The following is a 15,366-nucleotide window of genomic DNA, read 5'->3' as shown; positions in this document are numbered from 1 at the left end:
TACAGAAAGTTCCAAATTACTGTAACACTTACAGATAAAGTCCAAATCCATCAAGTTCTCGAGCTTGGTGTTTTTTGCTGAGTTCCACTCTCAATTCTCTAAGAGCCTCATTTTTCACTTGTCCTTTTTCCAGGGGGCCTAGGAAAGAAACAGAATCTCTGTTCTAAGGTTAGGGTGCTGGTTTTGATTTTCTTATTTTATTTATTTACTTGTTTTACTAGAGACAGGGTCTCACTATGTTCCCCAGGCTGATCTCAAACTCCTAGGCTCAAGTGATCCTCCCACCTCAGACTCCCAAAGTGCTGGGATTACAGGTGTGAGCCACTGTACCCAGCTCATTTTCATATGCATATTCTCTTTAGCATCAACGAAAGTTACACCTGAAACCTCTAGCAAATACAAGGTACCAATGATATCTTACACAACCTATTTACTGTACTCCAGAAATTGCAACTACTAATGGGTTTACAGTCATACTGTTAGACCCACACAGTTTTTTTTTTTTTAATTTCAATTCGTTATGAATGTTTAAAAATGAAAAACCTCAACTAAAACTCTACATTTCTAGCTTCAGGATGCAGAGAACAGAGAAGGGCCAAGGGAAGAAAGCCCTCACAATACCAAGCCCAAGCCCAGATTCCCCCAAAACAGCCCTCAGCTGTAGCTAGGTACAAGGCAGCTGAGATAAACCAGGTGCGTTCCAATTTGTAATGGTTATCCTCAGACCATTCATATTACCTGCCTGGCTCTTGGAGGCATTTAAGTTTGCAACCCTGCTTTTTAGGTCAAAAGGTAAAAGAAAAACATTCGTACCTAAGCTATCAACTGTTTCATCATCCTTCTTTTTTTCTCCAGACTGTAAGAGAAAATCAACAAATAGGTCTTTTTTCAGTTTATTCTAAAACATATTCTAAAACTAGCATCCTGATCCTACCTAAAGGGCTAAGTTCAAACAAAATGGCATCTACTTTCTGTCACTAATTATTTATTTTATTTATTTATTTATTTATTTATTTTTTGAGACAGTCTCACTTTGCTTTGTTGCCCAGGCTGGAGCTCAGTGGTATGGTCTCAGCTCACTGCAACTTCTGCCTCCCAGGTTCAAGCGATTCTCCAGCCTCAGCCTCCCGAGTAGCTACGATTACAGGCACCCGCCACCACGCCTGGCTAATTTTTGTATTTTTAGTAGAGATGTGGTTTCGTCATGCTGGCCAGGTTGGTCTCAAACTCCGGACCTCACGTGATTTGCCCACCTTGGCCTCCCAAAGTGTTGGGATTACAGGCATGGGCCACTGTGCCCAGCTGGTCACTAAATTTAAATAACTCTTCAGAGGCTCCCTGGCCAAATCTGGAGTTATCTGAGCACCAAAATAATTAAGTAATGAATTATGCACAATTAAAAATATAGCAATCCATGAGTCCATACTGATACTAAATAGATAAATAAATGGGGAAAGGGAGGGAAGGCTCTTTCTTAAAGTAGAATGCCAAGGGTTGAGTAGTAAATGTAGACAGAATGCTAGAGTAGAAAATCATCATTCTGCAACATTATAGTAACGATTGCTTCAGATAAAAATTAATAATGAATATTAAATTTAGAGAAAAAGTTGTATGAGGAGCAAGGTATTTGCATGGTCTTAAAGTGTATCCCCACAGATTATTGATGAGTTGCAAGGGAAATAACAGTAACTACACAGTGGAGAAAATGGATAACATCTTCATCAAATGCTCAAAATTAACATTAGCAGTGAGGGGCTTATAGGCATTGTGTAACACTAGATGCAATGCTCTGTGAAAAAACATCGGACATATCCAAAATGAAGAATGTTCTATTAACAAAAGGGAAAGATTCACATACCAAGAATATGTGAAAAAAGGAGGAGAGAGGGAAAAGAAAGGAAGGGGGAATAGAAAGGGAAAAGAAGTCAAACACACAGAATGTACAACACAGGGTGAACCCTAATGTAAACTGTAGACTTTTGTTGATATGATGCGTCAATACTGGTTCACTGATTACAACAAATATATCACACTGGTGCAGGATACTGATGGTGAGAGAAGCTCTGTGAGAGGGGAGAAGGAGGTATATGGGAACTCCTGTACTTTCTGCTCAATTTTGCTGTGCACCTAAAACTGCTCTAAAAAATAGTCTATTAATTTAAAAAAAAAAAAAAAAAAGAAAGGAAAAGAAAGAGAAAAAGAAACAGGGAGGGAAGAACTATAAATTTCAAAAAGAGTCAATGACGTAAAAGACAAATAAGGCTGTTCCAGATTAGTGGAGACTAAAGAGACATGACAACTGATTCCAGATGGTACTGAGGGGGAAATGCTATAGAAGACACTGCTGGGTCAATTGACAAGACTGGAATTCAGCCCAGTGCAGTGGCTCAGGCCTGTAATCCCAGCACTTTGGGAGGCCGAGGCATGCGTATTACCTAAGGTCAGTTCTTTCTTTCTTTTCTTTTTTTTTTTTTTGAGACGGAGTCTCGCTCTGTCGCCCAGGCTGGAGTGCAGTGGCCGGATCTCAGCTCACTGCAAGCTCCGCCTCCCGGGTTTACGCCATTCTCCTGCCTCAGCCTCCCAAGTAGCTGGGACTACAGGCGCCCGCCACCTCGCCCGGCTAGTTTTTTGTATTTTTTAGTAGAGACGGGGTTTCACCGTCTTAGCCAGGATGGTCTTGATCTCCTGACCTCGTGATCTGCCCGTCTCGGCCTCCCAAAGTGCTGGGATTACAGGCTTGAGCCAAGGTCAGGAGTTTCAAAGCAGCTTGACCAACGTGGCGAAACCCCGACTCTATTAAAAAATACAAAAATTAGCCGGGCATGGTGGCGAGCACCTGTAATCCCAGCTACCCAGGAGGCTGAGGCAGGAGAATCACTTGAACCCGGGAGGCGGAGGTTGCAGTGAGCCGAGATCACGCCACTGCACTCCAGCCTGGGTGACAGAGCTAGACTCCGTCTCAAATAAAAAAAATAAATTTGGAATTTGATAATAGATTAAATATGGTATCAAATACCATATTTAACAATATGGTGTTAAATTTACTAAAGTTGATGACTATGTTGTGGTTATTTAAGAAAATGTCCTTATTCTAAAGAGAACACATTGAAGCATTTAGGGGTAAAGAACGATGATATCTGCAACTTACTCTCAAACGGTTCAGAGTTAAACAATTCCATGTGGGCCGGGCGCGGTGGCTCAAGCCTGTAATCCCAGCACTTTGGGAGGCCGAGACGGGCGGATCACGAGGTCAGGAGATCGAGACCATCCTGGCTAACACGGTGAAACCCTGTCTCTACTAAAAAATACAAAAAAACTAGCCGGGTGAGGTGGCGGGCGCCTGTAGTCCCAGCTACTCAGGAGGCTGAGGCAGGAGAATGGCGTGAACCCGGGAGGCGGAGCTTGCAGTGAGCTGAGATCCAGCCACAGCACTCCAGCCTGGGTGACAGAGCGAGACTCCGTCTCAAAAAAAAAAACAAAACAAAACAAAAAAAAAAAACAATTCCATGTGTATGCACACATTGTGTAGGGATAGAGAGAAATTATAAAGCAAATAGGATTAATGTTCACAATAGGCAAATCTGCATAAAGAGTACATGAGTGCCGGGCATGGTGGCTCACACCTATAATCCCAGCACTTTGGGAGGCCAGAGCGGGTGGATCACCTGAGGTCAGGAGTTCAACACCAGCCTGACCAATATGGTGAAACCCCATCTCTACTAAAATTACAAAAATTAACTGGACATGCTGGTGTGCACCTGTAGTCCCAGCTGCTTGGGAGGCTGAGGTAGGAGAAACGCTTGACCCCCACAGGCAGAGGTTATAGTGAGTCAAGATCGTGCCACCACACTCCAGCCTGGGCGACAGAGCAAGACTCCGTTTCAAAAAAAAAAAAAAGTACATGAGTATTCTTTGTACTATTCTTACTCTCACAACTTGTCAATTTGGAATTATTTTCAAATAAAAGGTTAAGAAGTAAACATCCAGATTTTCTTTCTTTTTTTTTTTTTTTTAGGAGATAGGGTCTTGCTCTGTTGCCCAGGCTGGAGTACAATAGTGCAATCTTGGCTCACTGCAACCTCCACCTCCTGGGCTCAAGCAATCCTCCTATCCCAGCCTCCCAAGTAGCTGGAGCCACAGGCACACGCCACCACACCTGGCTAATTATTGTATTTTTTGTAGAGACGGGGTTTCACCATGCCACCCAGGCTTCCTTTTATATTTTATATATTTGCCGTAAGGAAGTTTATTTTATTCCAAACTTCAGCAAATGTTGGTTCTATTCTACCATAACTCATCCAGATTAGTGCTTCTACACAGGTATAGATTGTATGTGAAAGATTAACTTTTTAAATCCCATAATTTCAAAATATCTTTCTTAAACTCATGGAGATAAGCAAAATGTGGTATATAAATACAATGGAATATTATTAAACCTTAAAAAAGAAGGAAATTCTTATATATGCTACCACATGGATGAAACTTGACAGCATTATGGTAAGTGAAATAAGACAGTCACAAAAAGACTAATACTGCATAATTCCACTTATGTAAGGTACTTATAGTACAGATCATAGAAACAGAAAATAGAATAGTGGTTGCAAAGGGTTCCTACCTTGGGGGAAAGGAAAAATGGAGAGTTATTGTTTAATGGGTATAGAATTTTAGTTTCACAAAACAAAAAATGTTCTAATGATGGGTGATGGTGATGGTTGAACATTATAAAGGCATTTAATACCACTGAATTGTAAACTTTAAAAATATTAAAATGGGCCAGGCGTGGTGGCTCACGCCTGTAATCCCAGCACTTTGGGAGGCTGAGGTGGGTGGATCACAAGGTCAGGAGGTTGAGACCACCCTGGTTAACACAGTGAAACCCAGTCTCTACTAAAAATACAAAAAAATTAGCCAGGCATGGTTGCGGGTGCTTGTAGTCCCAGCTACTTGGGAGGCTGAGGCAAGAGAATGGCATGAACCCGGGAGGCAGAGCTTGCAGTAAGCCGAGATTGCACCACTGCACTCCAGCCTGGCGACAGAGCGAGACTCCGTCTCAAAAAAAAAAAAAAAAAAAAAAAGTGAAAATGGTAAATTGGGGAAAAAAAAAAAAAGATGACTTAAACATAGTCCATAACTGCAAGAAGTTACCATGCTTGACAAATACAAGCTATGCTAATAGTTGATCAACCCAAATCAGAAAATCTAAAATCTGAATTGCTCCAAAACCCAAAACTTTTTCAGCACCAATGACACTCAAAGCACCAATGACACTCACTGGAGCATTTTTTTATTTCAACCAGTAAGTATAATGCAAATATACCAAAATCTGAAAAAAAAAAAAAATCTGAAAAAAATCCGAAATCTGAAACACTTTTGGTCCCAAGCATTTCAAGTAAGGGATACTCAACTTGTACTAGGAAATGAGAGTATATAAAATGTTTTTTTTAATCAATTTATATGGATAAAAACTAAGAAAAAGTAGGCAAGTAAATTCATAATGTTTCAAAGTAAAATAATAAATTATACTTAAATTATTATTCAATACAGTATTAAGTTGGTTTACTTGTATTGTCCTTTACAGTCATAATTTTTAATAGTCATGAAAGAAAAACAATAAATATACTATAAAAATGATAAATGAATTTATAAATTTAAAAGTCAGCCCAGGCTTTTTAACTTCTTACACAATAATATTAATTTACAGGCATGAAGAACCTTATATAACCTAAAGCAAATAATCAGGTTGTTACTTATCCTGTTAGTCATTCCTAAGAATATTTTCTTCTGTACCACCATTTTTAACTTTATTTATGATATCTTTTTTAAATTATTGCTAAGCATTTATAAAGTACATTCATTCAGTGGCCCATTGCTAAGCTATTTAAAAGATTTAACTTTTCCATTGGTTCTAAATATGGATGTTTCACTAAAGGCAGAATGACATTTTAAAATGGCCCTCACCAGATATCTGGAATACATATACAGAAAATAGGCTTTCTTGCTATCGCAGCCATGCAGAAAATGTGCTGCCCGATCATACTCTTTAACATCAAAGTAGGCCTTGGCCAGGGTATAGGCATCCATATCCTGGGCATCCTCCTAAAAAGGAAACAAGCTTGTGTAAGTGGTTGGGAATAGGACAACAAATGTTCAAATCTAAAAAGTATATTCATTAATTTCAAGATGTGAGAGAAAAATGATTGTTTTCTTCCTCCTAAAAACCTAGAATATGTAGATGCATATATATATAATTTTATATATTTATTTTATTACCAAGTAAGCCCACAGAACTTTTTTTTTTTTTCCTGAGACACAGTATCACTCTGTCACCCAGGCTGGAGTGCAGTGGCGCAATCTCAGCTCACTGCAATCTCTGCCTCCCAGGTTCAAGCGATTGTTGTGCCTCAGCTGCCAAAGTAGCTAGGATTACAGGTGTGTGCCACCACCTCCAGCTAATTTTTCTATTTTTAGTAGTGATGGGGTTTCACCATGTTGGTCAGGCTGGTCTCAAACTCATGGCCTCAAGTGATCTGCCTGCCTCAGCCTCCGAGTAAAAAGTGCTGGTATTACAGGTATGAGCCACTGCACCCGGCCAAGCTTTTCTTTCTAAAATATTTTTTCAAAATAAAAAGATGGAGAAAAAAGAAAACTTTAAAAAACTAACACACTCATAAATGTGTATTGTTTCTATAAATGTAGTAGAAAGTTGAATAGGCTTTGGTATTAAGGATCTAGATTCAAATTCTGACTTTTTGATTTCCTGGTTTCAGGACATTGGTAGGGAGGTTACTTAGCTTCTCTGAGCATCCATTTCTTCATCTGTAAAATGAAGCCAATAATACTGACCTTACAGATTTGACTTGAGGAAAATGTGAGTCACATAAAATATCCAGCATTAATATTGGCATTCTATTCCTTCTCCCGTCTTTTAAATTCCTACATAAATGCAATTTACGTGCAATTACTTTTGTTTTTTGTACTTCAATAAAGTTTTGTCATAATTTAGTATTGCTGAAGGCACAGAACACAGCTATAATTCTCTAGGTAAAAAAAATTAGATAATATCACATTTAAGTTAAAAACATACAATCCTTGGCTGGGCGCAGTGGCTCACACCTATAATCCCAGCACTGCGGGAGACCAGGGCAAGAGGATGGCTTGAACTCATGAGTTCAGGACTGGCCTAGGCAACATGGCGAGACCCTGTCTCTACTAAAAACACAAAAAATAGTTGGGTGTGGTGCTGTGTGCTTGGGGTCCCAGCTACTTGGAAGGCTGAGGCAGGAGAATCGCTTGTTGCAGTGAGCCAAAATCACACTATGGCACTTCAACCTGGTGACAGAGCAAGACTCTGTCTCAAAAAAAAACAAAAAACAAAAATTGAATCCCCCAAATTCTTTTTTTTGAGACAGAGTCTCGCTCTGTCACCTAGTATGGAATGCAGTGGAGCGATCTTGGCTGACTGTAACCTCCGCCTTCTAGGTTCAAGCAATTCTCCTGCCTCAGCCTCCTTAGCAGCTGGGATTACAGGCACCCGCCACCATGCCCGGCTAATTTTTATATTTTAGTAGAGACAGAGTTTCATCAGGCTGGTCTTGAACTCCTGACCTCAAGCGATCCACCCGCCTTGAACTCTTCGGCAAAGTGCTGGGATTACAGGCATGAGCCACCGCGCCCGGCCCAATCCCCCAAATTCTAAGGATGAGTTAATTAAAATTTGAATAACTTTATTTTCCTCATCTTTCTTGCCCTGAACATCACCAGCACAAAACTGGAACGAAAACATATTCAGTGCTTTCTTCATTGGATCAACATGTCCTAAATATGGCCATTTAATTTAGGATTCTGGGGGCCCTTTTCACATCCACTCACCACTTGTTTCTTTCCCCCCAACCCTTTCACCTGCATTATGCCTTTTTGAATAAGAAATACTCATTACTGTTGAGTGGGACAAAAAAATCAAGAAAGGCATCATCAGGAAAACAAAATGGATTATAATGAAAAGCATTCAGGTTATACAAGCCTATGTATACATACATATTATAGGCCCTGCATAAAATATATTCATAACAGTCTATATATCTTTATAATTCAGAAAGTTTTACTATTTGGATTATATTATCTTAAATTTTTTTGTTTTGTTTTTGCTTATGGGAAGAATCTGGAACGTTCTACTGAAAATTACATATAATTTAGAGGCATTTAGCATTTGGCTGAGTTTTATTTTGTTTCGTTTTGAGACAGGATCTCACTCTGTCTCCTGGGCTGTAGTGTAGTGGCGCAATCTCAGCTCACTCCAACCTCAGCCTCCTGGGCTCAAGTGATCCTCCTCCCACCTCAGCCTCCGGAGTCACTGGGACCACAGGTGTGTTCCACCGCACCACCATGTATTTCTAGTACAGATGTGGTTTCACTATTTTGCCCAGGCTGGTCTGGAACTCCTGGCCTCAAGCAATCCTTCCAAAGTGCTCGGATTACAGGCATGGGCCACCATGCTCAGCCAGGTTGAGTTTTTAAACCAAGAAGCCACAATTGGTCCTAGTCACATCTTATATTCAGCACTTTGGGAGGCCAAGACAGGTGGATCACCTGAGGTCAAGAGTTCGAGACCAGCCTAGCCAACATGGTGAAACCCCATCTCTACTAAAAATACAAAAAATTAGCCAGGCTTGGTGGTGAGCGCCTATAATCCCAGCTACTTGGGAGGCTGAGGCAGGAGAATCACTTGAACCTGGGAGGTGGAGGTTGCAGTAAGTGGAGGTCATGCCATTGCACTCCAGCCTGGGCAACAGAGTGAGACTCAAAAAAAAAAAAAAAAAAAAAAAAAAAAAAAAGCTTTGGGTCCAAGACAAAGGATAACAAGTTTAAAGCCTTATATGACATGCTTCTTGGGTAATATTTATAGAACATTGAGAGTAAGCAAGCCAGGTGTGGTGGGTCACACCTGTAATTCCAGCACTTTGGGAGGCTGAGGCGGGCGATCACCTAAGGTCAGGAGTTTGAGGCCAGCCTGGCCAACATGGTGAAACCTCATTTCTACTGAAAATACAAAAAAGTAGCTGGGTGTGGTGGCACACGCCTGTAGTCTCAGCTACTCGGAGGCTGAGGCAGGAGAATCCATTGAACCTGGGAGGCAGAGGCTGCAGTGAGTGGAGATCATACTACTGCACTCCAGCCTGGGTGACACAGCAACATTCAGTCTCAAAAAAATAAATAAATAAAATAAAATAAATAAATCACAGTTTTAAGGTTTACTGTAGTTTAAACTTTAGATCAAAACATTATTCTGGGGTTTTTTTAGAGACAGTCCCTAGAGAAGACCTGAAAACACTAAATACACGACAAATTAGTAAAGAGGCTGCTGAATCAATCATTCTCACAGCACACTGAAAGCTATTCAACAAACCAATAGCTAATAGTTTACAATAATTCAGTAATGGTCAGGTTTCTGCAATGTCTGTAAAATCCCTGTATATAATATGAACCCTCAGGAGAGGGTGATATTTACTGAGGTGGTACTTCTCAATAAATATGCTTTATTTACTCATTCAATAGTTATTTATCCTATTTAGGGAACACTTATAAACCGTTGGTGGAATTGTAAGTTAGTTCAGCCTCTTCACAAAGCAGTTCAGAGATTTCTCAAAGAACTAAAAATAGAATTACCATTTGACTCAGCAATCCCATTACTGGGTATATACCCAAAGGAAAATATTCTACCAAAAAAAATCTGCACTTGCATGTTTACCACAGCACTATTCACAATGGCAAAGACATGAAATCAATCTAGGCGCCCATCAATGGTGCACTAGATAAAGAAAATGTGGTACATATATACCATGGAATACTACAGCCATAAAAAAGAACAAAATCATGTCCTTTGCAGTAACATGGATGCAGCTAGAGGCCATTATCCAACATGAATTAACACAGAACTAGAAACCCGAATACAGCATGTTCTCACTTACAAGTGGAAGCTGATCACTGGGTACACAGGGAGATAAAGATGGGAACAACAGACACTGGGGACTCCAAAAGGTGGGAGGGAGAAAAGCAAAGGGTGAAAACTATCTGGCCAGGTGCGGTGGCTCATGCCTGTAATCCCAGCACTTTGGGAGGACAAGGCAGATGGATCACCTGAAGTCAGGAGTTCCAGACCAGCCTGGTCAACATGGTGAAACCCCGTCCCTACTAAAAATACCAAAAGTTAGCTGGGCGTGGTGACGGGTGCTTGTCATCTGAGCTACTCCGGAGGGTGAGGCAGAAGAATTGCTTGAACCTGGGAGGCAGAGGTTGCAGTGAGCCGAGATCATGCCATTGCACTCCAGCCTGGGCAACAAGAGCAAGACTCCGTCTCAAAAAAAAAAAAAAAAAAAAAAGTAAAACAAAATAAAACTATCTATCGGGTATTATGTTCACTATTTGGGTGATAGGTTCAACTGAAGACCAAACCTCAGAATCACACAATATATCCATGTAACGAACCTGCACAGGTAACCCCTGAATCTAAAACTTAAACAACAAAAACAATTATTTATCCTATTCAGGATCAACGATGGGCCTAGGCATTATGAAAGTGGGCACAGGAGTAAAAGCTAGTGAGACAGATATAAATTGGATTGACTAAAAAAATTTACCGGCCGGGCGCGGTGGCTCAAGCCTGTAATCCCAGCACTTTGGGAGGCCGAGAAGGGCGGATCACGAGGTCAGGAGATCGAGACCATCCTGGCTAATATGGTGAAACCCCGTCTCTACTAAAAATACAAAAAACTAGCCGGGCGAGGTGGTGGGCGCCTGTAGTCCCAGCTACTCGGGAGGCTGAGGCAGGAGAATGGCGTAAACCCGGGAGGCGGAGCTTGCAGTGAGCTGAGATCCGGCCACTGCACTCCAGCCTGGGCGACAAAGTGAGACTCCGTCTCAAAAAAAAAAAAAAAAAAAAAAAAAAAAAAAAAAAAAATTTACCTAAGAGTTAGCCGGGCGCGGTGGCTCACGCCTGTAATCCCAGCACTTTGGGAGGCCGAGGCGGGTGGATCACAAGGTCAGGAGATCGAGACCACGGTGAAACCCCGTCTCTACTAAAAATACAAAAAATTAGCCGGGAGCAATTGTGGGCGCCTGTAGTCCCAGCAACTCCGAGGCTGAGCCAGGAGAATGGCGGGAACCCGGGAGGGGGAGCTTGCAGTGAGCCGAGATTGCGCCACTGCACTCCAGCCTGGGCAACAGAGCAAGACTCAGTCTCAAAAAAAAAAAAAAAAAAAAATTTACCTAAGAGTATACCGTATGCTTTACTTATTGCTTTATTTAATCTTCTTGAAAATCTAGCAATTATTAACATTACCTATAGATGAGAAGGCTGTCACTTAGAAATCATTTGCCCACATTGATGCTACTAAAAAAGAACTTGACTGAAATATAGATGCAAGCACCAGGTACACTTCTAAGCAGCCTATATTATTATCTCATTGACTTCTCTCAATATCCCTATTGAATAGGTACTATTACTATCGTCACTGCACATATGAGGAAATTGGCTCAGAAGGTTAAGTTGCCAAAGGTCACTTGAACCCAGGATCATCTAAACCCAGCGCCTAAACTCAACCATTACTTCCTATGCTGATCAGACAACAGTGTAGGTATTGTAAAAACTTTTTTTTAACTGTTTTTTGTTGTGTTTTTTTTGAGACAGTGTCTCGCTCTGCCCTCAGGCTGGAGTGCAATGGCGCAATCTCAGCTCACCGCAACCTTCGCCTCCTGGGTTCTTTAAGAGATTCTCCTGCCTCAGCCTCCCGAGTAGTTGGGATTACAGGCGCGCGCCACCAGGTCAGGCTAATTTTGTATTTTTGGTAGAGACGGGGTTTCACCGTGTTGGCCAAGCTGGTCTCGAACTCCTAACCTCGTGATCCGCCCACCTTGGCCTCCCAAAGTGCTGAGATTACAGACGTGAGCCACCGCGCCAGACCAAAACTTTTTATTCTTCTCATCCTTTTGGACTATCTCATATTTATTATGAGATAGTCTTATAATTCCTTATAATAATATTTACTATTATGAGGCACTCTTATGTCTAGGTTTGGCTATAAGCACTAAAAGGCTGAAATCATAAGCAATAATTGTTTACTAATTCTCTCCAGCTTAAAATAAGAGGACCACCAAGTCTTTCAAAGCTCAAGAAAACTAGATGGATAAAATCATTGAAAACACTCAGCTCTTTGAATGCTTGAATTCCCTCTAAAACACTCAGCTCGTTGAATGCTTGAATTCCCTCTACAAACACTCCTGCTAAGCAGTTTGCTCTCCTCCAGTGACTGGACACTCAGTGGCTCTTGAGGCACATCCCTGGGTTGATGGGGAGCGCTCAGAGTAAACATGTGCTTACCTCTGTAATAGGCGGAGGCGGTTGCAGCTCGGCCAGAGGCAATGCGGGAAGAGAGAAAGCCAACTCCGCCGACCTGGAACACCCACACAAACTAGATCAGCTCGACAAGCCCCCCAAGGCCAAGGATTCAAGCCCCATCCCTTCCCACTCCAATATCTCACCATTTGCTACTGTGCAGTAGGCCCCGCTCCCGAGTAAGGCCCGCAATAAGCAGCAGTTGCTTTTTAATTTCCCGCAAATCTGAGAAATCGCTGTTTGTGGACAGGACAGGCGCCACTGCCGCCGTCACAACCACCGGGACTACGGAGGTACTCGCAGCCATTTTCCCGACTCGGGCCACTCCAGCCAATCACCGGCGATAATACTGGCTGCCCAGCTGCACCAAAAATATATGCCTGTCATTGGCCGGCTCTTGCTCCGGAAAAACCAATCATAGGTCTTATTTCTGATAACGTCACGAAGAGGCGGGGGAAAAGAAACAATTACATCCCTAAGTGGCCAAGAGCTACTGAGGCGGGAAAATTAGAAAGTAGGCGGGGCGAGGGAGAAGCCACGACCTTTGGGCGGGGCGGGGAAGAGGGGAATGAGTGACTGGGAAAAGTAAACTGGGAAGCTAGGGGTGGGAGTAGGGGCAAGAAAGGGTGGAGTGCCTTTCACTTTAGGGGTGATGTGATTGGATAAAATAGAAAGGGTGTAGTTTCAGGGCCGACTCTACCAGAGAATGACAAAGTGATGTATATGCTAAGAAAGGTGCATGGTAGCCTCTGGATTCTTCCTTAAAATAGGAGGATGCATTGCCCCATGTGGAGGATTTTTCCTCTTTGTCTACCCTTTCTTACCCCGGGTAGCCTGGGGAGGTGAGGGTGAGAGCATTTTTATATAACATTTGTTTAACAATAATTGTTAGCATTTCACATTTATTGAGGGCTTATCCTGCAACAGGTTCTGCCGTTTTACAACTATAATCTGGTTTAATCCTAAAAACAGCAGTATGATATTCGTATCATCCCAATTTTATAGATAGAAAAACGGAAGCTCGGCCAGGCGCGGTGGCTCACGCCTGTAATCCAACACTGTGGGAGGCCGAGGAGGGCGGATTACGAGGTTAAGAGATCGAGACCATCCTGGCCAACACGGTGAAACCCCGTCTCTACTAAAAATACAAAAAAAAAAATTAGCCAGGCATGGTGGTGCGCGCCTGTAGTCCCAGTTATTTGGCAGGCTGAGGCAGGAGAATCGCTTGAACCCGGGAGGCGGAGGTTGGAGTGAGCCGAGATCGTGCCATTGCACTCCAGCCTGGGCGACAGAGTGAGACTCCGTCAAAAAAAGGAAAGAAGGAAGGAAGGAAGGGAGGAAGGAAGGAAGGAAGGAAGGAGAAAAAAAAAAAAAAACAAGGAAGCTCAGAGAAGTTCTATCACTCTTCCAAGGAGAGAGTCTAGACTATAAACCAGATTTTACTCCAAAGCCCGATGTTCTTAAACATTACATGAACCTTTTCGGCATTTTTTGGTTTTTATCCTTTCATAGTAATATACTATTTTACCAACTCTTGGGAATTTTTTCAAAACCATTTTATCATTCCCTGGTTGTTATATAGAAGTTATCTATTTTTAAATTGTTATTTCATTTTTTTTTTATTTTAAGAAAGAGTCTCGCTCTGTCATCCAGGCTGGAGTGGCCGTGGACCGATCAAGGCTCACTGCATCCTCAAACTCCTGGGCTCCAGTTATCCTCCTGCCTCAGCCTCCCAAGTAGCTGGGACCACGTGTGTGTGCCACAACACCCAGCTAAATTTTTTTGTAATTTTTGTAGGGACAGAAGCTCCCTATGTTGCCCAGGCTGGTCTCAAGCTCCTGGGCTTAAATGATCCTCCCGCCTTGTCCTCCCAAAGTGCTGGGATTACAGGCGTAAGCCACCATGCCCAGCTCATCTTATCCTTTAAAAAAATCAACTTGTGGGCCTATAATCCCAGTGCTTTGGGAGGCTGAGGTGGGAGGATCATTTGAGCCCAGGTGTTGAAGACCAACCTGGGCAACATACCAAGACCTCCCTATTACTACTACTATAAAAATTAAAAATTAAAAAAATATATATCCAGGCATGGTGGTGCATGCCTGTCATCCCAGCTACTCGGGAGGCTGAGGTGGGAGGATAGCTTGAGTCCAGGAGTTTGAGGTTGCAGTGAGCTATGATTGCACCACTGCACTCCAGCCTGGATGACAGAGACCCTATCTCAAAAAAAAAAAAAAAAAAAAAAGAAGAAGAAGAAGAAGTAGTAGTAATATCAATGGCGAAAACTTGAGGAATACATTAACTATAAAGAAAAATATGGGCCAGGTGCCGGGGCTCATGTCTGTAACACCAACACTTTGGGAGGCCAAGGTGGGTGGATCACCTGAGGTCAGGAGATGGAGACCAGCCTGACCAACGTGGTGAAACCCCGTCTCTACTAAAACTACAAAAAGTAGCTGGGTATGGTATTATGCACCTGTAGTCCCAGCTACTCCGGAGCCTGAGGCAAGAGAATCGCTTGAACCTGGGAGGTAGAGGTTGCAGTAAGCCAAGATCGTGCCACTGCACTGCATCCTGGGCAACAAGAGCAAAATTCTGTTTCAAAAAAACCTATTAATTAATTAATTATTTTAAAAAAGAAAAATATATAGAACAATAACTCCCACCCAAAGGAAATCACTGATTTCTGTGTTTCTCCATCCATCCTTGTACATAGCTTCATACTGCAGTGGTACCCACATTTGTCATTTGATAATTCACTATAAGTATTTTCCCAAGTTAACATTCTTCTAAATCATGATACTTAATAAATTCATGATAATCCATTATATGAATGTACCATAAATTGGCCGGGCACACTGGCTCACGTCTGTAATCCCAGCACTTTGGGAGCCCAAGGCAGGCAGATCACCTGAGGTCAGGAGTTCAAGACCAGCCTGGCCAACGTGGAGAAATCCCATCTCTACCAAAAATACAAAAAT

The 15,366-nt window shown here is 42.1% G+C and overlaps 1 protein-coding gene across 1 annotated transcript in view; it reads right to left on the bottom strand.

Moving 5' to 3' along the window:
• The window catches only part of LOC105467082 (cell division cycle 23), a 34,278-nt gene extending 21,551 nt beyond the window's left edge, over positions 1-12,727 (bottom strand). Inside the window, exons 1-5 of the mRNA XM_011716448.2 lie at positions 12,535-12,727; positions 12,374-12,446; positions 5,959-6,096; positions 814-856; positions 33-138 (exon numbers count right to left, since the gene is read on the bottom strand). Of these exons, the coding sequence (XP_011714750.1) occupies positions 33-138; positions 814-856; positions 5,959-6,096; positions 12,374-12,446; positions 12,535-12,695 (521 nt within the window). The 5' untranslated portion in view covers positions 12,696-12,727. The remainder of the gene's footprint in view (positions 1-32; positions 139-813; positions 857-5,958; positions 6,097-12,373; positions 12,447-12,534) is intronic.
• Between the last annotated feature and the right edge of the window lie 2,639 nt (positions 12,728-15,366).

Source organism: Macaca nemestrina, chromosome 6 (genome assembly GCF_043159975.1).
Source record: "Macaca nemestrina isolate mMacNem1 chromosome 6, mMacNem.hap1, whole genome shotgun sequence".
NCBI lineage: Eukaryota > Metazoa > Chordata > Mammalia > Primates > Cercopithecidae > Macaca > Macaca nemestrina.
The sequence above is the reverse complement of the archived record's forward strand: the minus strand, read 5'-3'. Positions and strand labels throughout refer to the sequence as shown.